This window comes from Dendrobium catenatum, unplaced genomic scaffold (genome assembly GCF_001605985.2).
Source record: "Dendrobium catenatum unplaced genomic scaffold, ASM160598v2 fragScaff_scaffold_920, whole genome shotgun sequence".
Lineage (NCBI taxonomy): Eukaryota > Viridiplantae > Streptophyta > Magnoliopsida > Asparagales > Orchidaceae > Dendrobium > Dendrobium catenatum.
Genome location: NW_021319382.1, coordinates 2,994,930 through 3,020,616, shown reverse-complemented (window position 1 = coordinate 3,020,616; position 25,687 = coordinate 2,994,930). Strand labels below are relative to the sequence as shown.

General features: G+C 35.0%; 1 protein-coding gene across 3 annotated transcripts; it reads left to right on the top strand.

The window, feature by feature from the left end:
• The first annotated feature begins 826 nt into the window (after positions 1 to 826).
• Positions 827 to 24,081, top strand: LOC110113295 (nuclear transcription factor Y subunit A-10). Of its 3 annotated transcripts, none has more exons than XM_020845809.2 (6): positions 827 to 1,063; positions 1,775 to 2,096; positions 13,092 to 13,189; positions 13,333 to 13,401; positions 22,962 to 23,102; positions 23,231 to 24,081. In XM_020845809.2, the coding sequence occupies exons 2-6, from the start codon at positions 1,808 to 1,810 to the stop codon at positions 23,633 to 23,635; spliced, it is 1,002 nt and encodes a 333-aa protein (XP_020701468.1). In that variant the 5' UTR covers positions 827 to 1,063; positions 1,775 to 1,807; the 3' UTR covers positions 23,636 to 24,081. The 3 variants fall into 3 exon arrangements, with proteins under 3 accessions (XP_020701468.1, XP_020701467.1, XP_020701469.1); XM_020845808.2 differs by having other exon boundaries at positions 827 to 1,073; XM_020845810.2 differs by lacking the exon at positions 827 to 1,063 and having other exon boundaries at positions 1,916 to 2,096; positions 13,085 to 13,189.
• Positions 24,082 to 25,687: the final 1,606 nt, after the last annotated feature.

The window sequence follows — 25,687 nt, the reverse complement described above, 5'->3', positions numbered from 1 at the left end:
TTCTGATCTTAACAGTCATCTTTAAACATATATCATATTAAGAAATTATTGAATTTTTATTTGGAATATTTTCAACATTAATGAATGAAGATTTCTCAATTATTACATCATATAGTTGTCTAGTCCGATTTTCATAATTTTGAGTAGTACATTATTTTTATACAGAACCCATCATCTTTACTCAATATTTTATTTTAAAAAATAAAAGAAATAAATGTATATATACTGTGTACACTCACAGTCCAGAAACAACTCTGGATCAGGACTCCGTAAAGAATAATCAGTTCTAGTAAAGACGGCCCAAGAGTCATAGTTTTTGAGGTTCTTATCGGAGTGGAGGTAGTGTATGGACGAAGTTGGTTTGAATATGTGTTTGAATCAGGCTCGTTCCACTTTCAGAGGCTATTAGTTTTTTAATTAGTAATTTATGAATATAATTGATTAAGATTCCGTTTGAAACATGTTTCTTACTATTTTTTAAAACAATTTTTTAATGTAAAAAATTCTTAAACTAAAAAATAGTGACAAAAAATTATATCGAACGAAACCCATATCTTAATAGGAATATTTTGTTAAAAAATTTTTAAAAAATATTTATCCAAATTAAAATATAAATAAGATAGGTATTATGAGATATAAAAGATTAAAATTTTAATTATAAATAATTTTGAAAAAGAAAGAGAAAAAGAAAAAAAGAGATATTAAGCTCCAATTATAGGATGGTGCTCAACTATGATTTTTAATTTTTTTTGCCTTCTCTTTCTGTACCCCCCATTAATTATTTAATTCCAGGGAGTTTAAAAAACCCCACAACCCGCAACTTGAGCTCTTTAAAAATTCCAGAGGAAAGGAAGAGAGAGAAAATAAAATAGCAGTGGATTTGGGCTTGAAAGGCTCTGCGATTGGCGGAGGCCTCCTGTCTCTCCTCATTACACATTCCGGCACGTATTCCTTGTGTTTTCTCTCCTCCTCTCCCCTTTTTCTCTTTGCCTACTTATAATCCTATTGGTTTTGCTGTCCTTCTTCTTCGGTTGTCTCACTTGGTACTGGGCTGCAGCTTCAGGTACTGGAATGTGAGTTATCTTTAGCATCTTTGTACTCTTTCTGTCTTTGGTGAACCCAAAATCCAAGCCTTTGAGATGGTTTCTTTTCTGTCTACTTTATGTTGATCAGATTCTTCGAACTTTTTTATTTTGCTCCTTTGGGGTTCCTTGTTTTGTTTGATTTTTTTTTTTTTTTTTTGATTTTTCAGGTAGAGAGCTGACTTGGATGATTTACTTGCTTTTTATTTTTCATTTAGGTTTCTTTTCGGGGGTTGTTGCTTTATTTGTTGTGATGAAGATTAGTTGTGAAATGGGGGAGGTGTTTTTTTTAGGCGTGCCCTTGGAAGGATAATGTTCATTGAAAGATTTCCCTTTTTGTGGTTTCGGAATTGAAGATAGTTGCATAATTTTCAAATTACTTGAATCTCGCATTTCTCTGCCATTTGATCTTCATCTGCAGCAGAATCTTCCTTTTTTTGTGTTTTCTTGGTTGTTTGCTATTCATTGTTCTTCTAATTTGAGTATTTGACTCGTTTTCCAGTGTTCTAATGGAAATATCTGAGAGTTTCAACTGTAAAGTTCATTTATTGGCCTTTTATTTAAGTTTATGGTTCATAAATCATGGATATTTGATGGGTTTCCATATGGACAGCATTTGATTCATGTGGCCCGTTTGCTTGATTAATCTCTCTTTACTGATCTGATGTCCGATATTTGTGCTAAATGTCCAGAACATTCCATTTGTGCTTCGGAGGGTTTGTAAGATGCAGAATATGGTTTGCTTTAAGAACACTAGCAGTGTCAGCCAGACTTCTCTTGGTCAGCCTGCCCAGACATCTTTGGCTCCATGGTGGATTGGATCTCAGCCACTCTATGGGGAACCCTTCAGTCAATTCAAGAATTTGTCTGGGGAACACACGAAGGGAGACACCTCATTAACTTGTGCTTCCGGGCAAGTGCACCATGCTGTTGATCAAAGATTGGGTTCAGGTCAGCAAATAGAAGAGAAAGGGAATGGATGTGGTGATTCTGCCAAGTTCCAGATTATTCCGGGTATCAATGCTTTTAACTATTTCTATAGCTACGAAGGTCCTTTTGTGCTTGTTTTTTTCTCCTTTTTCCTTAAATAAATCCAATGACGTGTCTTTGCGGTCAATAGCTTTTGTTGCCTCTGTAAGTGGCATGGAATGAATCATATAATTTTGAAGTTTTAAATGGACAAAGTCAATTTTGGTAGTTCTAAATGTGATTATTGGTCTCAAATTATTATTATTTTCATATTTTGCTTTGTCCTTCAAAAGTTTTGTCTGATTTCTCTAAGTTTTTAGAAAGGAAATGAGTTCTGCAGCACTTGGTGAGATAATTTACCTATCTATGTCTAAGATCTATGAGAAACATTTAAAAATGCAGTTCTTTATTGGGGATGACTTTGTCCTTGATAGATTTGTCTAAAGATAATCTACCACCTTCAAATTGAAAGAGAAAACATAAATTCTTTGTCATCATCAGTGTCATTACTTGTCTCCCAATTGTATGGTGCATCCTTTTTCCAGGATATAGAGCGCATTCAATTTTAAGTATTACATGTTATGATTGGGTTGAATAAGCCCTCTTATGGAGTGAATAATCATCCACCTCCGGTAAGGAATTGGTTTAGCAATCACTACAAGTGATCACTTGACGGTCAAGAAGGATAAAAATTCCTACCTTGTTTATCTTGCACTGTGCGTTCATGCTGTGTTCTACTAGCTTAGTGTCATAATCTACCGATATAGTTGCAATAGGTAGAGATTTGCTAATGATTGTTCTTTCAAAACTGTGCCTTCTTTGTTGTGTGACCATGTTGTTCTGACATTTTAACTTGAAAATTATGGTCTTTCAAAATTATTAAGGAACAATTTTCACATAACAACAACAAGCTCAAGCAAATCTTATCCATTATGAGGAACTAAGATATAAGTTGTAGTATTCTTTGTCTTTGTAGGGAACATATGGACATGTGAAGTGTTATTTTAACGAGAAAAGAACTAAAAGAACTGAGTACTTTTGCCTGTAAAAAATTCTAATGTACTTTAGGAGTTTAGATGTTAATGGGCAGAGGTGATATGCAATTGATTTATGCAAATAAAAAATTTAATGTCAACGATTATTTTCCTTTTGCAAAGAGTTCTGATTGTCATTTTTAAGTATCACATGTTTTACATGGGCATGCTAAGAAGGATTCACAGAATCCTTTGAAAGGAAGGACTAGAAGCCTTGGTTGAAGGAGCCATGCGAAGGACAAATAGACAAGCTCCTTATTGCATGGTCTGTTTTCCATGATTGGACCTACGAACAATAAGTAAGCATTTTCTTTGTTTAGGCATAAGAACCTAAAATAGGAGGGGAAGGTGGTCCTGAAAAGTAAGAATACTGGAAGGGCACATCTATGTGCAAAATCATGAAATAAAATAATAGCTTTGCCAGTCCTTTTTCCATTCATAGTGGCGGTTAAAGTAAAGCAAAACAAAATAATGTAAAATCTACCAAATTCTATCTACTTTTTCTCACACAGTACCTCAAAATTCGGTCTATTTTTCTTCATTTACACCTCTATTCATAGTGGGCCTCAGCACTGATTGTTGAAATTGTAACTATTACTACTATAGTTCCATCCTCATAGAAGTATGAACATGTACAAAACAACAATTCAAAATGAAAGCAACTTTGTGTCAGCGAGGGAACACACTTTTCCATTCAATGATGAGGTGATGGAAATTAGGTTTAAGTGTTACTTGAAGGGCTTTATGAATGAAGAAAAATGGAAGGATAGTTGCTCATGAAGAAGGGTAATTTATTGAGGTTGCCAAAAAATTTGAAGCTAAAGCATCACTAGTATTGAAATGATGTGTCAAGCTAAAAATAGAAAAAAGAAAAGTACAATACAAAAACATGAAAGTTAACATGGTCCAACTGCAACTAAGCTTGACTACATCTAGGAATAGGAGAGATGATTTGATCTAATACTGATAAAACCACAAGAGGTGTACAAAATGGAAGGAAAACTCATAGAACTTCCTATATCTTAGTTATCATGCGACGCCTTGCACTTCTCTCTCTCTCTCTCTTTCTCTCTCTCTCTCTCCACCCCCTTTCTCCAATCATGTGAATCACACAGTTTTTGCCTCCTTATATGATTCTGCTGCCTTCGACTCTGGTTGATTTAAGGAAACGAATATATGGTGTCGCTCTAATGCTATTCATATTTTCCTCTTCACAGCCGCAGAGCACCTTCTCCCTTCTTTTGAAGCCCTAGCTACTAAACTTCTCCCCTCTCCTTCCTCTTTGACTTTGTCTATTGCTGCTATCGTTATAGAAGATCCTCGACCCTCGACTCACTCCTCTTGCAGCCATTCGTCGCCTTCTTTTTCTTGAATCGAGGGTTTGTTAAGAGTTTTCCTACTTTCTCCTTTGATCGAAGGCCGCCATTAAGAAAACCTACTATTTTTATAAGCCTCTTGATTTTCCTTGCATCTACTTTCTTCCATGATCTTGTTTAAAGGCTTAGTTAATTAATTCTTATTTAGATTAGGTGATTATAACTCATATTTTGATAATATATTGTAATCATCTTATAAATATGAATTTTGTTTGCGATGGATTGATATAGCTTCTTTGCATGCAATATAAGATATGATAAGCTCAGAAATAAACAAAGACTGAATTAAATGCAAGTGCATGTGCCGATCAAGTAATAAAGAGTGAGTTGAGTGTTGATCCTACGAGAACTTGAACTTGAACTTGAACTATCCTAATATTACCCTAGTGCAGTTGATGGAAATCATGATATTTATCCTACCAATCCTAATTTAAAATTGAGTTCTCTAAAATTCCAACTGCAATTAGTGAAATACAAATTCAATTTATGAAAGTGTCATGAATCTATGGTAGTGATGAAACACATTTTTACCTAAGTTTGACTCTCCAGTTGTATATTGTGAATAAGAGCAAATTTACTTTTAGATCTCTGTTGAGCTTGTAATAGTTTGAAGCAAAGTTTTCACTCAACTATAATTGTTATATCTCCTTATAATTCAAAACCATAGCCATCTTATGTCTAGGCATGGTAGCGTTCAATTTCAAATCTCTTATTTGTTCCCTTATTTCTCTATTGAGGTAACAAGTCACATTAGATTTTAAATTAGAGCATGACCAGTGCAATAATTAATTAAGTTTGAGGGAATTGAAAACAATATTAAACATTGCAAGAACTAAAGTCTACTTAGGTAAATCATACTTTATCACTCATCACAGTTCTAGAATAAAGAATTTTGCTAGCAATGACATTAAAAATACACCAAATAGTTTTCATTAAAATAAGAAAAAATAAGATACAATTGAGAGAGTTAGTAAGAACTAAGATGTCACTCATAAGCGACTTTACAATGGATTACAAACACTTTTCTCTCTTCGAATGCTCTTCCCTTAAGTACTCCCACTCTTACACTCTCCAATGACTTTTACACACTTTTTTGCACAATAAACTACTAGACCTCCCTCACAACTTCGGCCAAAAACTATTTATATTAAGTATATTAACTGACTCTAGCGCCACAAAAGTTCGCATTGCGACGTTGAAGAAGTGAACTAGTGCTGCGGCTTTGGGTCTGAATTAATGTTTCATTTCATCATGTAATCGTCCCAACAATGGCGTCGTAGCGTTGGGACTATTTGGCGTTGCGACACTATGGTATGTTGGTGCTGCGGTGCTGAATTATTTTGCAAAACTCCAAAGAAGAGAGCATCATAATGTTCTTCCTTATCTCTGTGGCCTCTGATATTGTGTTGAAAGTGCGGCGCTTGATGAGGCGACGTTAGGGGTGTTAATAAGTCGAGTCAAGCTCGAGTCATGCCTAACTCGAGCTACTCAGCAACCAATTCATGAGCTCGTACTCAAGTCGAGCTCAAGCTCGGCTTGTGGTGGTAAAAATGGGCTCGCGAGCAGCTTGTGAGATCCCGGCTTCATTGACAAAGAGGAAGATCATGTGTGTCAACTATTTTGCACCGATACACCTATTTATGAAGGCATGCCGTATCCGATACACTGATACATGGATACGCCTCCGTTAAGGCACCGATACGTGTCGGATACGACAAATCCGTATCCAATTAAAATACTATTTAATTTCAAAAGAACACGTCTCCGTTGAAAAAAAAAATCTGAAAAAAGACGCGTCATATTTACTTCCGCGGTTGTAAGCGAGGTTCTCTCATTTTCGAGATGGATTTGAGTCTCTTGATGATATGAGAATATTAGAAATTGCTAATCTTTCACTTGATGAGCCTGAATTAGAAGCTATGATATTTATTGAAGATGATATAGAAGTTCAAAGACAAACTACTCAAGAGCTAATTATATCATTTCTTTTATTAAATAGTTGAAACTTCATGTGCTAGACAATTTATGTTTATGCTTTTGTTGTTGTACTAGACATTTAATGCTTACTTTTATTTTAATTTTATAAGCTACAAGGCTACAAATGATGTTGCTTTTTTTTTGTAATTTTAAATATTATGTTTTGATTGCTTTCTTAATTTTTATGTATGATTTATAAATTATAATGCTGTGTCTGCGCCGTACCCTTATCCCGTATTTTTAAGAATTGACGTGTCACATATCCGTATCGTGTTGTATCCGTGTCGCCGTATCCGTATCGGTGCAACATAGTGTATCAGAGAAGAAGAAGGTTGCTTGGCTATAGCCTGAGAAGAGAAGAAAGTTATTGGTTTTTTTATTTTGTTTTTAGGGAATCACAAGTCTTTTTGCTTATTCTTCTTTTAAAACTGTTGCAATTTATTTTCTCAAAAGCAAACTGCTGCAGTTTCATTAATGCTAGGTGGTTATGCGTAAGGTAATATTGGGAACCATTACAACTAGGCAGCTTTTTGTCTAGAAGATTATTATTATTTTCAAATCCTAGCTGTAATAACAACTTTTGTTAAGAGAAAAAAGAATTAGCTAATAAAAAAATTATATCAGTCATATTGTTACGAGGCAGCTCACGAAATCATGAGCTAAGACTCATCAAGCTCGAAATTGAGCTCATTTAGTAGAGGAGCTTGAGTTTTAACTCGAGCTCACAGTTCGATAAGCTCGGCTTGTGAGCTCATTATCGAGTCGAGCTCACAAGCCGAGCTTGAGCCAGCTTGACTCATACCCTTAGGCGACACCGCGACATTGAATTAATTGCAAAAATTCCAAAGACTTGAGCGTTGCAGTGTCTTTGATGGCGCTGCAGCGTCGGAGAGGTGTTGAGAGCTGCGGCGCTTGATTATGCAGCACGGTTGCGCTAGGTGCTTTTTCAAAATTTCAGCACTTTTTTCTTGGAAAGCGTTGTACAATAACTAAAACAGAGATTTTTAAGGAAAACATAACAAAAACAATAATTCCCTTTAACAGGGATCTTCTATTTTTAGTCCAGTTAATGTGACTACTTGGACTGCAAGTTAGATCATGTTACTTAGAGTTGTCTAAGTAGCTTGATGTGGATAACAATGTTAATGTCTCAAACTACGTATTTATAATTGTTTGGTTTCGCTTCTTGGAGGACTGGTAAAAGCATGCGATATGTAATCGAATTTGGATTTGTGCTGACCACTGTAAATAATTATTATTTATTAAGGGATAAACATAGTCTTCTTTATTTGGGGAGTTATCATTGTTACTCATGCTAGGATTATGAATATTATAGGTTATCAGTCTTGCTTTCAACTTCATTTGTAATTTTGCATATGCTATAGATTTTGTTATTATTCATTATGTTGGTATCATATAGTAGATGCAACATCACGTTGATTTATTATTGCATTTGCCCTTGTCCATTAATGAGTTTTCTGTTGTAGAGAATTTAATTCATACATATCAGTTATACTAAATGCAACACATGATATTTATATTGTAAATCATATTGGCTATACAAGTTATAATTATTATGGTGACTTATATAATACATATTGAAGCTTATTTATAAAACATAGACATTGTATTCTTGTATGTTTGTATGTTTTTGATATGATTCTATTGGATATTAGCTAGCTAGTATGATGGGCTATTTGAACCCAGGATTTGATATTAATGAATGAATGGATTCAATATGAACACAAATTTCATGCATACAGAATATCAAAACCAAAATCAACATCCAACATTCCATCTTACGCTTGCTTAGGTTCTTAAGTAAGAACTATTCATGAGAAATCATTGGATTTTCATATATGAAGGTGGGCAGCATGGTTGTGGGTTAAACAATGCAACAAGGGTTATCTAATCGGACCTAGAGTTGCAGGGGATTGACACATAACCACGAAGGTCGATATACCTAAATTTCTTAAGTTTCAAGAGTTTTAGCTTACTGAAGCTAATGTTCAGTGATCACCAGCCTAGTGCCTTCGTTTACAACGGCTAGATTCATAATCCAAGCTTTAGACATTTAATAAAAGCCAAAGCAAGATATTTAAATGTTTAATGTGGCGGTGGGCTGAACCAACTAGGCTAATCAACTAGGCTAATTTAAGCTCAATTTGGTTTGATTTGACGCAATGTGACTCGATTACTTCAATTAGACTTGATTAAGTTTATGTTAACTCAATTATGTTTAATTTAACTCATTTCAACTAGATTCAATTCAAGTTGACTCGATTTGACTCAATTTGATTAGATTCAACTTGATTATCAAATTTAAGGCTGAATCAAACAAATATTTTCTATTAAATAGAATTGTTTGATTCTATTAACTCAAATTGACTTGCCTCAGATAAAAAATTGTGTCGAATTTGAGTTGATTAGTCAAATTGATTCAATGGGTTGTCTCAGGTCATAAGTTGAATTGGAATTGGAATTGGATTTAATTAAATTGTGTCAACTTGATTCAAAAATCGAGTCAACAAAAATTTTAAGAACAAATTTTCTTCTTACCTATTTGAAATTTAGGTATTATATCATTAACATGTTAAAGAGGATATGTCAAGTGATTAGGAAAACTTATGAAAAATATATTAAATAACAACCTCGAACAAAAACAACCAATTTAACATTTTGGAGGAGTTTTTAATTATATCCATTGAATATAACCAATTTAACATTTTGAAGGAGTTTTAAAATTTATCAAATTTAACAAAAACAACAAACTGGTTCATGTCTAAAGTAGTTTTTACAAAATTTTCGACTGGCCGGTGGACCCGTTCACGGTTCAACCAGTTGAACCGACCGGTCCAGTCCGATTTTTAAAACATTGCTTTCTAGATTCAAGAAACTATTTCCGAATTGATTTGGGTCGATTCGGGTCCGTTTGGATCCAATCGAGTCAATTTTTTAAAATTGGGCTCGAATCGGCACCAAATTGCGTCGAATTTCGTTCTACGAGGCTCAAATGGATTCGATTCGAATCGATTTTGGGTTGATTCTATCAATTTGATTTTAATTTTATAAAATTAAAGGATTTAGTTAGGGTTCAATTTAGATAAACTTATACTTAACGATGGTCGATTGTGTCAATCGAGCGTGATCGAGCCCAGTCGGGCTGGACTTGAAAATATACGTCAACAAAAAGACCATATATGTAGCGGACGAATAGAAGTACGCCACATATATTGGCGTTGATCAATAATAGCCAAAAGAGATCTTCCAAACCAAATAGGGAATGATTTAGAAGGGAAAGAGAGAGATTTATAGATGCTTAAACCTGGATTCAGACAAGCTCTACAAAGATAAGGAGATTTCTTTATATCGCCTTAAGGAAAAAGTCTTAGATTACTCTTGAAAGAGAAATTTAGAAGCATTTTGGTGGCTTTTAAAGAGAAACCTAAAGATTTTTGATTTCTTTAGAGAGAATTTGATATGAATAGAAGTATTTTGACAACTTCTAAGGAGAATTATGGAGATATTTAGTATCTCAATAAAGATTTGGATTGATTAGAAGTAGTTTGACAACTTCTAAAAGAGAATTCTAGAAATGTTTGGTATTCCAAGAAAGAATTTGGGTTTTGATAGAAGAAATTTGATAACTTCTACAAGAGTTTAGAGATATTTTTCTATTAACTAAAAGGCTAGGGGTATTTTGGCTACCACCTATAAGTTTAAGGATAATTTTGGCTATCATTTGAGAAGGATTTAGAGATATTTGATATCTTAAAAAAAAAGTTTTAGGGATATTTTGCTATCTCCTAAAAGTTTAGGGGTATGTTGGTTACCACCTACAAAGTTTCCAAGGATATTTTGGCTATCACTTGAAAGGGTTAGGAACATTTGATATTTCTTAAAGGTCAAAAAGGCATTTAGCACCTATTGGGAGGTTCTAAATATTTTGGCAACCAATTAGAGATAGAGTCCACCTTATTTGGGTAAGATAAAACTCAAAAGAGGTTAAGGCAAAGGGTATCTGGCTACTACCTGAGCCTTAGGGATATTTGGTGCAAATGTTAACTATTTTGACTAGATAAACCTTAAAATTGGCAAGACTAACGGGTTTTTTGAAAACTACTAAAGTCTAGATTTGGATAGATCTATTGATGTTCAATTTGGATAGAACAAGATCTAGAGAGATGAGCTTGGAGAGACATTAAAAGGTTTGAATTCTACCTAAACTCATAGCTTGATTAGAAGACTCCTATTTTGGGATGTCTACACTTAGTATTTGGTACTAATATTTGAATTTTTCTTTCCTTTGAAGAAAGATATGATTGTTTTCCTTTCATTTTGAGAAAGAAAAGATTATCTTCCTTTTGGAGAAAGATGAACATGAACATTCATTTGGAGAAAGATTAATTTTATTTTCCTCTTTGGGAAAGATGAAATGTTTAAAATTTGGAACCTAGGTTTTGGTAATCTTGACCCAATCCACAATTGGATGGGAAGAACATTTCTATTTGGAAGAAACATTCATTCATTGAAATTGAAATTTGGATACAATCAATTGTAGTATTTCTTTAGGAAATGTCCATTGATAAGCAACATAGGACATTCACAATTACAATCAATTAACTGATAGGACCCACCTTGATAGGCCTTTTCGACCACAAAGGGGCCTTCCAAGTAGGCTCGAACTTGCCACCTATTTTATGGTGAGCTAGAATCGGTCTGCGAAGAACTAGGACCAAGTTGGCAACTTTGAAAGTTCTAGGATGGACCAATTTGTCATGAGCTTGAGCTATGCAGGCTCGGTACAACTTGAGGTTCTGTTAAGCATGCAAATGCTTCTCATCTAAAACATCAAGCTCATCTGACCTTAGTTGGGCATTTTATTCACTTGTAATTTCTTTATTTATTGCAATTCTGAGAGATGGGAGCTGTGCCTCCAAAGGACAAACAGCTTCCGCCTCATACACTAGAGCAAACAGAGTGGCCTGTGTTGAAATTCTGTATGTGATCCGATAGACCCACAATGCGTCAACCAACTTTTCATGCCATTGACATTTGTCCTCCTCTAAAGTTTTCTTTAATAACTGAACTAATATCTTTTTGAATGCTTCAGTCAATCCATTAGCTCGAGGGTAGTATAGCGTATTATACCTTCAATCAATGCTATATTTTTTAACAAATTAATTAAGCTTGGTACTTTTAAAAGCATGATCATTATTGGATATAATTCGACGTGGAACACCAAATTTGTATACTATATGGTCCTTCAGAAATTGCAGTACATGGCTAATTTTGACTTCTTTCAGTGATATGACTTTAGCCCACTTTGAGAAATAATCAGTCACAACAGAATAAATTATAAAGCTTTCTAAGATTTTTGAATAAGTTGAAAAATCTACAATAATAGTAATCTTATATTTTTTATATGAAAAAAAATGTGTACATTTTAAGGCATTTTGGCTTTTTTAGATTTTTGTTGAACCAAAAAAAAGAACTTATGAGAGTTTTAGTCTTTTAAGAGTTTTGAAGTACAAAAAAGAAGTATGTGTCTTTTGAGGAATTAAGGTTTTTGAAAAATAAAAAAATATACCTTATGCATTTTTTTGTTTGTAAGATTTTTTGGAGAATCAAAGAAAGTTATAATTTTTGAGGCTTATGCCTTCTAAAATTTTTTAAAGTAACTTGTATCTTTTGGGGCTTTTAGTCTTCTGAGATTTCAGGGAACTAAAATAACCTTTAGGATTTTAGGCTTCTAAGATTTTTTGTGCTTTTGTACTTTAAAACTCTTAGATTTTAGCCTTCTGAGATTTCAATAGTCTCCAAATGTCATTATAATTAGAGAAAAAAAGACTTTATATTTTTATTTTACTTATTGGAAAAGTGGTGCATATATATTTTGCTAACTCACAGATATCACAATAAAATTTTTAACTATTGATATTTTTTATAATAAAAGAAAATATAATATTTAGAATAATAAATGAAGGATGGACAAGATGTAGGTGCTGAAGCCTTTTTTTTAAGGATATAAAGGTTTCTAGAACGAAAAATAATAATATTGGGATTTTGAAACTTCCTTAGTCATTACATTATTCAAGGTGGTAGAGACTATCTTTTTATTTAGCAAGTTTAATCATCCTTCTTGTGTCCCGTTCCTGAAATGCATGATGTGAAGGGTATTATATGATACTTCATTTTGACTCTATAGTTATTTTTTGGATAAATAACTAGATTTTGAATAATTTAAGTAATGGAGGATATTTTGAAGTGTGAGAAATTTCATTATAAGAATGTCTCCTTGGCTAGTCACAGTCCTCATGGATTCTTAGGCAATTATTTAACATTTTGATGCTGCCTTCTACAGATTTCCTCTTCTTGCTACATTTTATATATATTCTTTGAAACGAAAATGTTAAAACGTGATTCTGAATGCAAATCGCTTTTATTACTTTCTCGCTCATGTTCAGTTCGTAATGAGTGGACATTATGACTTTAAGAAATGTAATTCTTGTTTTTTTTTTCCTATTTGAAAAGTCAAGTGCAACTTTTCATTTGGACGTTATTGCTTTCGATATTGGAGGTTTTAATGATCTTCTTTTAGTGATGACCTACTTTCAAATGCTAATAAGTTTTTGGTTCTGACAAGGATTCAGGAAAGGGGCAGAAAAATCAGCCACATTCCACTACCATCTCTCTACAATCCCCACCTGACTTTCAGGGCCGTTTTGAGCTAGGACTTGGTCAATCAGTGGTAAGCTCATCCCTTATTTGCTATTACCCAACCTCACCAGCCTTTCCGAAATTCTCAACTAAGCACACCACAACCACCACTGCAATCCTGTGCACACAATTACTTTTACCATTTGATTGATTGTTGCAACTGTTATTGAGTAGGTTTGCTCAAATTATCCGTACATTGATCAATGCTATGGCCTGTTTGCAACTTATGGAGCTCAAGCAATGGTTAGGATCTCTTGCCCTGCCCTACTATCTTCTCTTTCATCAAGTACATTTCATTTGTGATGCAATGCTGCCTGATTATGTTCACATGGCAGTTTCTATCAGACGTGTTTATTTAAGCATATTTAGTTGTATGGAAGAATTTCAACGGCTCATGAGATGTTGACTTCATCTTGACATCTTGAACTACTTCATGTTATATTTTATAGTATTGACATAAAACTATTTAATGTGTGATGCAATCTTGAATCAATAGTCCATAATGTGAGGCTTCTGCTTCCATGAAATTAGAGGAGCTGGCCTCCAAATCGGTAAAACGCTCCCGCCCCACAAGTTGGCTAACCTGGATCTAATTTTGGCCACAGTGTCCGCATCTTAATAATTATGACTACATAAACTAGATATTAGACCTGTAAGTTCGATTTGGTCAGGTCATTACCTGGCTAGAGGGACATTAAGTGTAAGCCACTCCAATTTTGACTGATAGATTGAGTTCTTTGATTGAACATTCTCAGTTACAGTATACAAGTTCTGCTCTTAAATTCAGACACAGTTCTTTAAATCCCCAGAGTTATTCTTTGAGTGTACGCTCAAACTTGTGTTAATGCATGATTTATTTTATACCCTTTTGTTGCTGTAGTTCAAGAGGGTAAAACGACCTTTATTGAGGAATGATGGTGTCTTCGTTGATTTTCTATGCCCCTGCTCCCAAGTAACTAGGAAGTACTATTTCTCGTTGAGTAGGAATTATTTTGGGGAGGAAGGCCTTTTTGACAGCTAGAGAAGGTGTTTCTATGTTGGAAGAGTTCGTATGGTTTCTGCCTTTCTGGATAGTTTTTGTTTCCTGAGAAAGGTAATAATAGTATAATTGCAAGGACAGCCCTTCATTCCTTTTGTTAAGATTCGACTTCACTTTTTAATTTTCATGTTGTGGGTTGAAGTTCCCTGATCTAAAAAGTTTCTTTTCTCATCTGAGCAAAATAACTAGGACATACAATTTATTGTTGAGTACGAGTTATTTAGTGCAGGAAGTTGAAGCTTTGTTTATTGCTGAAGATGTTACTATGTTGGAACAGTTCTTTATGGTTGCTGGGTAATTTTATGGTTGCTAATCATGGTGATAGTAATAGAATTGCAAGGACAACCCTCCCTTTCTTTGGTTACAATTCGACTTGACCTTCTTGTTTCGATGTTGTGGGTTAAAGCTTTCCAAACTCGTGTAGCATGTAACATGTTAATTTAATTTAGCAGTTTTTTAGATATACTCTGCAAGCCCCTATGGAGGGCATTCTTGTTGAATCTGAATTGAAGGATGGAACTCTTGAGTATTGGACTTAAAGTCTACTGTCTTAGCTATAAGAACAGTGCATGAAAGACAGTTAAATGGACCCTTGAATCATTAATGGCCATTAATTTACTTTGTAAATAATGGATGATGAAGGAAAAGGCTTAGCCATAAAATGTTTATCTTCTTTTTCCCTTTCTGAAATTGAATTGAACATTGTCATGCTGGAAACTGCCTAGTACGAATTTAGTGAACTAATGAATTTGTCTGTAGCTCTGGACTGCTCATTGCACTTAAAGGTTAGAATTTGTCACGACAGTGTGTTCCACAAGAAGTCTGTCTAATGGCTTAGTCACAAAAGATAAATCTGGAAGTAAGAAAAACTATGAAAATCATCTGGCGGAGTTTCAGAAAGGGAGATCTGAAATTGAAAAACAGAAGCCCTTATCTTGATCACTTGTGGGGTGTTTATTGTAGTTAATAGGGGGAACGTTGGTACCTTCGTGAATGAATGAAAGGAAGTAGATGCCTATCTTATCTCTGAAAGTTTGTTGACCTCCACACGAAATCCCACTTGGATTCTGCTCAAATCCTTCACAGCCGGCTACCCCATCCCCTATCTTCCCCACGCCTGCTACAACCGCCTGTTTTTGTCAACCTGCAGCTCGTTTTCTCCCTCACACTCCAACCCCGCTGGAGAACTCCCTGTTCGATCTTCCTCCCGCACACAGGCAGTTCTCCCGTTCGGCCTCACCTACTCCCAGCCATTCGAACCCACCTCTTCTGAATCCAACCGTTGACCCAGCCCAATCTAGTCATGTTTAAAGGTTCCCGCACACAAAGCCCCGACCTTCATCCGTGTACTAAAGTTGTGCCCGACCACTCAACGTCTTCGACCTTCTACTTCCTCCTATTCACACTTAACCCAACCTGCAGCTACTCACAACTCCATCTCCTACGGCTTCATGTGTTGATCTCTCCTTCAAACTCTGATCTTGACTTCACCTCACCTACGCTCGACGCTTGCAACCTCTTTACTCTACTAAAGCCACTAATTTCGTTAGCGAGCACATCCTGCGTCCGATCTCCCAACCGCAAGCTCCTGAACGAGCCGAACCGCAATTTCCATCTGTCGCCCTCACGATTGAAGCTCTTCCACTTGCTATCATCTAAACCACATAGCGCCATCTCGATTGAACTAGTCGCCCCAATTCCTGCGATTGATTTACTCTTCTCGATTCGACACCCAATCACCCATCTACAGACCACCTGATCTCTTCACTTGATCGAAGGCCTTCCCCGAGCTCCATCTATGATCCACTCCTAAAACTCCCGATTGCAAGCTGCTTGCAAGCCATGATCCCAAACCTATCCCACTCCACTTGATTTAACTGACATAGTCGAGAACCTCACGACTCCAACCTGAGCTCTGATACCCGCTCGACAACACTTCTAACAGTCGACTTGTTGCCCTCACCTTCTCTTAGATGAATCCAATCCCTCATAGCCAAATCCTGCAACCAAACTCCCTTACAACTTGACCTACTCTCGATCCACCCATTCTAACAAAACTTCACCACTTGCCTTCCCTTCCTTATACCACAGCAGCCCAAAAACTCAAGCAGTTCACTGCAAACGAACCAACCAGCACTAAAAATCAACCCACTCACAAATCCACTCAACCCCTTCCAACAACCATCTCTCTCTATCTCTAAAGCATTCATCTCTCTCTTCTCTCTCTCTCTCTCTCTCTCTCTCTCTATATATATATATATATATATGAAAGGAAAAAATTCTTATGTGAGGAGTGAGGGAGAGAGGATCAACAAAAGGGAAGAAGAAAAATACTAAAAAAGATAAAAGGAAAATTATGTGCCTTGATCTTTGTGCGCATTTTTACCATCGACATCACACCACCGCTGTTGACCCCCTTTGCTGAGGTATAATGATTTCTAAATAAAAAAACTCCCAAAATCCTATTTTCGACACTCGTGGCGCAACGGCGGACTGCATATGCACGCTTTTCTCTAGCATGGTGGGAGGGAACCCGGTGTGTCGCTTGTGGCGATGCGGGTAAGCCTTTTGCACGTTTTTCTTATTGTATCGGGATAAAATTTAAGTATTGTGTACTTGTCTCAGTGCTTGTGAGGAAAATTTGCATTTTCAAACAGCTACTTCTGAAGACCCATGCACGCCTTTCTCTGGCATGGTGGGATTGAAGACTCCGACTGCGATGTCACCCGACACCGACCATGCACGTCATTCTCTTACGTGGTGGGCAAGTTAAGTGTTATAACTCAAAAACTTGAAAATTACCATTTTACATATAAAAATCAAGAATTTATTTAGGAGCAATTATAAGTTCAAATCACAAATCGTCTTCGTCATAACATATATATTATGGTATTTTAGTGTCACTAATTTTTTTATAAATTTTGTGCGCTGGTGAAATTCTTTAAAAAATTAGTACCTGTCGGTACAATGGGGGTTTCAGGATTGTTATGTGTCCTTTTTGTAAACTGATTTCACCAAACATTTTTAAATAAATGTTATTTTTTGAATATTTTGTATACATTTTTTGAAGCCCTAAAAGGATTTATAAGAATTATATTGAAAATTTTATTATAATAATATTATTATGTTATTATTTTATATAAAAATCTGAAACCATTATATATTTTCTTAAATGCCTTAATACCTAAGTTTTTCTCTCATTTTCCTTAACATAGAAGGGTTTGGGAAAATTGAGAAGAAAGAAAGGAAAGAGAAGGAAGGAAGCTAGGTTTTGGCAGCTATAAACGATTTTTGTCCGTCGGCCTAGTTGGAATATTTGCTCATCTTGAGGTATATTACGTTTTGTCTATTTCAATTTCAATAATTTGATATTTTTATATTTTTTCAATCAAATTTCTATTTTTGTAACAAAAAATGAGGATAACTTTGTTTTGATAAAACTTTTATCACATAATTTTTTATATGTTATAGAGAGTGAGATTATGAATATTTTGAGTATATTCTGAAATTTTTTGCCGGGTAATTTTGAAAAAGCAATGATTTTTGCCTACTCATAAATTTATTTTGACATATAAAAATAGTGTTTTAGTTCAATGAAAGCTTTATAATGATGTTTTACACAATGTATGATAATTTTTTTATATTTTGAAATTATGAATTTTTGGTCAGTAGTATTTCTGGTGTTTACAGTTAGGACATTTTGGTAATTTTTAAATTCAGTCTAATTATGCTTTAATTAATGAAATGCATTAGAAATGAAAGAAATGTGATGTGATGTCGACGCCAGTGGGAAACCAAGGTTTGATTATGTTACCTAGGTTTTGTGATGTCAACGTCAGTAGACGATCGAGGTGAGATTCTGTAATCGAAGTATTGTGATGTTGGCACGCCAGTGGGCGACCGAGATGGGATTTTGTTACCAAAGTGTTGTGATGCCGACGCTAGTGAGCCACCAAGGTTGGATTCTGTTATGCTGGTGCCAGTGGGTACCGAGGTGGGATTTTAGTAACAAAGATGTATGAAAGTTTGGGCTTAAGAGCTATTTTGATAATCATTATGAAGTGTTTATTTATAATTTAATTAATTTCATTTTTTGTTTAATTGTATGCAATGGCAGTATATGATTCAAGTTCTTTTGATTTTAGTTATTGATTTTTGTTTTAGGCTGCCATAGCCTACTGAGCCGTGTTAGCTCATCCCTGCTTTTTCTTATATTTTCAGGCCTGGGAAAGGGTAAGGAGCGATCTGAGTAGTTTGGATAACAGGCTCCAATCTGTTTTGTACGTATATTTTGGTTAGTTTAATTTTTGTAAGCTTGACTTTTATTTTGTTATTCTCTCTATTGCCAAGTGTTGTTGTAGATAGCCTTCTGATTATATATTTTTAGATGATATATAGAAAATCATATTGAAATTCAGTATTCTTTCACTTTATAGTACATTCAATAGCGACTCTGTTTAGTATATAAATTGGAAGTTTTATTTTAGTATTTCTCCAATCAGATCTTGGGGTCAATCTTGTCACAAATTGACACGGTATGAGCTGTATGATATCAGGTCATATTGGCTTGGGTTGTGACACTAAGACTCCCAAAATTTCTCCTAAACTGGGGAGACGTTGGGAGTCTTCTGAAATTCAGATTGATGACGCATAAAACTTAAATGAATAACAGGGGACTAAATTTTAACTACAGCAGGGGACCAGACTTGAACTGAACATCAGGGAACTGGACATTATTTAAAAAAAGATGCACAATCATAAATAAAATACAAATGCGAACTAATAATCATGATCATCCAAAAGAATGCCAACGAACAAATAAATGACTCGTGGCATGTAAAGAACAATGAGCATGCAGCGAAATACAATTGCTCGCATATGATTATGAACACAAACATAATACTTGCATAAATACAATAATTCATTTGTGTGGGGAGGGAGATTTGTAATGAACACAACCTCGCTTGCATGCAATAATGGGAGGCAAGACGATTACATTGAATGTAATGGTGTGCATGAATAGAATGTAGAAAGCGCTCAACAAATGTGACACCCCGTAGCCAATATCAACATACAGTTAAACGTATTAAACCCTGCAAGCAATGGAGGCCAAAATGCATGAAGAAATCAGTGATGAGTAAGGCTCATCCAATAGCCAATATTCACATGCAAATGAACATACTAGATTCACTTTCAAATGATAATACCCCCCCTGCAGGCATATACATATAGCATATGATGAATGCTAACACCTATTGACAACGACGGAAGATTTGTCGTATGCACGGTGGTATTCCTAAGAATGGTAGCCAACAACAGGTAGTGAATGTTATAATACCATTGCAATCAACAACCATCTAATGGAAGGCAAATACACAAATCCCTTGCAAGCAAAAGGCAGTCGATTTGCGACAAACGTAAGTACCTACGAGTTGTGGTAGTAGACTTGCCATATAAACAACAAGCTATTTACAAGCAATCACAGAAGCCTGTGAGGAATGCAATTATCTACGAACAACTGTTGGAAGTTTGTTAATTTCTCACCTACAATAGGCAACAAGCGAAACTCAACCCGTAATGGCACCCCACCGGATCCGCAACACTCGTACAAGTAGGCAGAAGGCGTTTACATGCTTCTAAATAGAATACTGCGCGCACTCAAATAACAATCATTCGTGCAGCTAATTGGCGTCAACACTTTTAAAATGACAACCCACATGCATTACAACATGCAAAACATATCATGTAAGTATGTCATTTAATATATAAAATGCATTACGCCATGATTTGACATTAACATGCAATCATATCATGTATATACACCTTGTAAAATATAAAACACATAATGCAATATGCAAATGCATATGCTAACATACATGCATACATGCAACTGTCGCACAAACACATTATGCAAAATACATGCAAAAGTATATACCCGCATGGGCCCTAGCGAGCATGTTGTACATATGTGACGTCTGAGGATGCTATGCAGGTCAAGAAATGAACTTAAATTTGAGCTCGATCCTTCTATGTGAATAGATAAGAGTTAGCACGGCTCGAACTATTCAACAAATATACAATCACAACATCTACTAAGATGCTTATTTTACAAGTTCATATTAGGCCTTCAAGGTTTATAACAAGGAAAATTCATTAATAAAAGTATAAAGTCAACGACAAACTTGATTCCTCTATTGGTAAGTAGACATAGTCAACAATGTCCAACCTAATAAAGTGAAATTTCTCATAAGTATCCCAATGATAGCATGTTGAAATCTCAACCAGAGGGAGCCCCAAACATTCAAAAAATGCCCCAAATTTACATGAAATACATTCAATAATACAAATATTTAAAATTGAAATAAAACACCAAAACACTTAAAGCAAAAATACTCATTCATCTTCCGCAATAGTTTGCCGAGGTGGATAAATATGAAAATCTCTTTAGCTCACAAAGAACAAATATCTGGTCAAGAATATCATTATGATTCATTTTCAAACCGTCTTCTGCCAATAAGGACGTGTCACGTGTCCTCTAACCGGTGGTTCTCCTTTAAATGACACCACAAGTAAACGGTTATGACCGGGACTCTCTAATCGGGTGGTTTTGCCACCAAATGACACCATTAAATTACGGTCATGGTCAGAGCACGTATGTTCCCCAATGGCATCAAATCCTTGAGTAATGAATCAATAGGATATAATTGATGGGGCATAAAGTCCTCTGTTAGCAAAGGTGGATTCAAATTTGTCCTCTTAGATAAATATTCATTCTAAGTTTACATGGTATCTTTGGATGAAGCAACCAATGTGTGCCGACAAGGATCATTCTGTCAAGTTGTGTCGATTACCTCCTCTAACTAGATAGATTAGGGACCATGATGATCCGGGACGACAAAATGATGGGATCTTGATTTTGATCTATCATCACTCCCCTTACCATCCGTTTTAAGTGCAAGGTGATAAATTTCTAATTTTAAATATTAAATTCCAAATACATAATCATGCTGCTACTATACGTCAGATACTACATATATGTTTAACTAATAGCCTTAATCGAAAGTTCTCTCGCCATCAGTAGGGGTAATTAACTATAGTGGTTTGCGCCTATAGGAAACCTGAACTAAGATCATAAAGTTCTCGCGAAATGAGGGCGAAATCTCTAGGTAATGTCCTATTCAAAACTCAATCTACCTTCTGAAAATTTGCCTCGGAACTTGTTAAAATTCTCCTCGACGACCCAAAGAAAAGAAAAGCGTCCGCAAAGAGGCTGAGGTGTGAATTTTTGGAGCCCACAAAGTTTTATTTGGCCCATCTGCCTTCCATTTTGTAGGACTCTGATATGCTCTTGGGTTGAACAATTTTGCAAACTTATGATGCTTGAAACTAGAAAAGTTGCTTTCGAGTGTATATATCATTGGTTAGGTATATTAGACTAATGATACTTGGATATTGTTGTATCTGACTTTATTTGGTGTATTCAATTTAAAAATTTGTAGAAGAGTTGGATGCAAATTTTGTTAGGTAGTGAATTAAAGGGGTATTTGGTTGAGCTAGATATAACTGCAAATCCAAAATTTAAGCCCATGGATGAGGATAAACTAATTTATGTATTTTTTACTTCAACATAATTTTCAATTATCTCATGTCAGAATTCAATTCTTAGATGTCTTACCAATATCTCCTCACATAATCACTCCATATATAAGTCTCATGAGAACCATAAATTGCATGACCACTCTATCCCAATTATTCCCAAACAAACCATCCTCTCTAATACCCCTCGATAGGGAATGAATTTAAGGGGGAACTAAAATTGGGCTTGATCTTGTGGTGATCAAACCCATGCCCACCAAGAAGTTTTAAGTCTATGAATGAGGATCAACAATTAATATTTCTAAAAAAATAATAATAATATTTCTACTCTTAACAAAATTTTCAACTATAAGATGTAGGATAGAAAGTATTAGAAATGAACTTTTTTTATCAGATTTAAATAAGAACTTGACTTTTATCAAGACGCAATGAAGAAAAAGGAATCATGTTGTTGTTGTTGTTTCTATAGATGTAGGATAAAGACGTTGTTGTTGTTGTGGATGTAGGACCAAACCTAATGCTATCAAGTGCTTTAAAAGAATTAGACATCAAACAGTTTATCCATTTTGAAAATCTGAAAGGATGAGTTTGTTTAATTTGGAATTTAAAAAAAAAAAAAAAAAAAAAAAAAAAAAAAACTGACTGTGCAGGATGATCGGGTGCTCTTTTAGCATTATCACAATTCTTTCTTCTCTATTGTTATTGTAAACTATGTGTACACTGAAATCTGCATATCAAAAATCGAAGTTTGAGAGCTTTAATTTGCTTGTTTTATGGGCACAACAACAAGGTGGATTGGTAGTCTATACAAACATTACTATTATAAAAATATTTATGTATTGATTTTTTTTCAGAAATTCCGGGTATATGTATGTTTCTAAATATAATCTCCACAGTATTCCTTCTTATCAATGTTCTATTTTTTCAAAACTCTGTATTAACGTACTGTATGTACTGTCCGTTTATCAATACATCCACTAAAAAGTAGTTAAATTGTAATCTTCACAACATATTTGAATGTAATCTTCAAACATATTCGTCCGTTCAAGTGCTCTACTTTTCCATTGCTTTTTTATATCCCCATATCCATATGTCCTGTATACTGTATCCATGTATGAGGCCCTGCTTCAGTCAAGTAGTTACTAATGATTCTTTCTTTTAAATGTAGCATGGGCGGATGCTTCTACCACTGAATATGACTGCTGATGTACCCGTATATGTTAATGCTAAACAATACAACGGCATTGTTAGACGCAGGAAAGCTCGTGCAAAAGCAGAGATGAAGAGCAAACTGACCAAAATTAGGAAGGTAAAGATTGGAAGTCATATAACTTAAATATTTCACTCTTATTAAGAGCAAACAGACCAACTAAGAACCATGTTGGTCCCTTCACCAAATATTTTATTTTAATCTCTCAGTTTTCCCTCTTCTTGTAGCCGTATCTCCATGAGTCGCGCCATCAACACGCAATGCGGCGTCCAAGAGGCTGCGGTGGCCGTTTCCTGAATACAAAGAAAGATGCGAATGTTCAAACTGAGAACAAGCCTGGTAACCCCAACAATGGCATGCGACCGACTCGTCTTGCTACATCTCCAAGCTCTGAAATTCTTCAATCCGATAGCGGAAACCCGAACTCGGCTAGCTGCGGCTCAAGCATATCCAGATCAGAAGTGACCAGCATGTATTCACAAGGTGAAAATGATCACTTCCATCTCATTGAGCATCTCCGTCCGTCTCTTTACCATCCTCTATCGAGCATGATTGTTGGAGACCACAGCTCGGTTATCCCTTCGAAATGGGGAACAGCAGCTGATGGTTGCTGTGACCTTCTCAAGGTCTGAGGTGCCGAGCTTGCTGCAACCAGATGGAAGAGCTAGCTGCAATAGCCGTGATACTGCTTTGCAGCCTTTGCTGCCATCTGGTTAGTTGAAAGGCAAATCATTCTTGGCTTAATCTGCATTGAGGCATATTTCTCTTCAGTGACACTGATGGAAATCCTCACTGCTCTGTATCAAGACTTAATACAGCAGTAGTAGCCTTTAGCTCTTTTGCTTTCTGTAGTGGTAGTCTGTGTGAGATAATAAGAAGTCGAAGTATGTGGGCTTTTTGTGTTCTGTGTGATGGTCATAGTAGTTGTGATGCTTCTAACTTTGTGCTTGTTTGTTAATAGTATTTATGACTGTTTCTGTGGAACTTTAAGCCTGGCCTTCAGTATTTCACTGTTAGCTAAGCTCTTTGAGAACTTTGAAGCTTGGAATTAAAGTACTTTCTACTTAGGTTGTTGCTTCTTCGCTGATTCTATAATATACCTGGTGAGAATTAGCTTTCTACAGCCAACAAAGCTAATTCTTTTTTTTTTGGCCGTTGGAGCTCTGACTTTTTGTGTATTTTGACTCCTTATTTTGTGGTTTTTGCTGCTCGTCCTGTTTTTGAGCAGGTTTTTGTGCTCAGCTGATCTTGCTAATTTTTTATGGGGCTGCTTTTGATTTCATTTTACTTGTAATCTCCAGTTTTCTTTCTTCAATATACGGGCTAAGTCCAAATTTTTCCTAAAAAAATAGCTTTCTTGCATGCCTAGAAAGAGAGCGGAGAGAAGTTGTGATCCAGTGTGTGAGCAAGAAATTGAGAAGGCGATGATCGATGTCGGCCTCCCATGGCATGCGCGACATTACAACAAGAGAGAGAAGTGGTTGTGTTGGGTGGTTCATCATTCGGTGGGTTTGCTTTCATGGCTTTGATGATGTCGATGAAAAAGAAGTCAATGGAGTCATATAGGTAAGCAAGTATTGACCATTTCTTCTCCTATTTTCATTTCTTTTAGCAACACCATTAATTTCTTTCTTTTACGGTTAGAAATTAGAAAGAGGCAGTTGCTTGATAGTTTGCAAGGAAGAGGAAGATTTGATTAATTGTTGAAGAGGGAATCATGGGGATGTTTAATGAAGTTCTTCCTCCTCTTCTTCATTTAGATAAAGTGGAAATACTGACCTTATTTTCCCTCGTTAATAATTAATAATTTAAATATTTTCATGGTGATTAGAATTTATAAACTCTTATATATGTTAACATTAAAATTATATGAATGTCCTTTAACGATTTTAAATATGACTTTAAGATTTGAATTCTTATGTTCCACTTTAGAATGAGATAAATTTTATTTACTCACGTACTAGTTTTATATGTATGTTGGAGAATTTTGTTACATCAACGGATTGCATATTTTATGATTGAGTACGGCATAAGAAAAATGATATATTACCCTGAAAGATAAAAATATCATTTTCCTTATGGATTCAATGATAAAATTCACAATTTAGTAGAGATTCCCTCATTCAATATTTGGTTGAATGTTATTTATTTTATTCTGGGGTACAGATGTCTCATAGGGGCAAGCTGTGATGTCCCATAATCTAAATTGGAAGAATTATCCTTTTATCATTTAAATAAACAACAACCAAAGTTATCTAATATTATTTATCAGTAATAAACAATAAAATAGATTTTATAATTTAAAACATTATTGTACACATCTATATTCGTTTTAAAAAAATTATATATACTACTCAAGATCTACATAATTATATCATAACTATTTAGTCCTTAGTATAAAATAATAACTAAAATGAATAGAATCTGAAGAATCTTGACTAACCACACACTCATTCGCCCATGCCCTTACTTGAAATCATTTAATCGTATATAATGAGCTTAAAAAGCCCAACATGTCACCAAATCTTATAACTAAATTCAAAGCATGTCAAAGAAGCAATATGCATGTCAACAATATAATAATAACAGTTATATTCATATGATCATTGAATCAGTATAGAAATAATAAAATTCACATGCAACAATAGTAGAATTTATAAATCAATCATTGTATTAGTATTATT

Bases quoted from the DNA above. Each gene is read 5' to 3' on its own strand.
- LOC110113295 (XM_020845809.2), top strand. From the start codon at position 1,808: ATGCAGAATATGGTTTGCTTTAAGAACACTAGCAGTGTCAGCCAGACT. The intron at 2,097-13,091 runs GTATCAATGCTT...ACAAGGATTCAG, and splicing joins CAAGTTCCAGATTATTCCGG to GAAAGGGGCAGAAAAATCAG. The intron at 13,402-22,961 runs GTTAGGATCTCT...TTTTAAATGTAG, and splicing joins CTTATGGAGCTCAAGCAATG to CATGGGCGGATGCTTCTACC.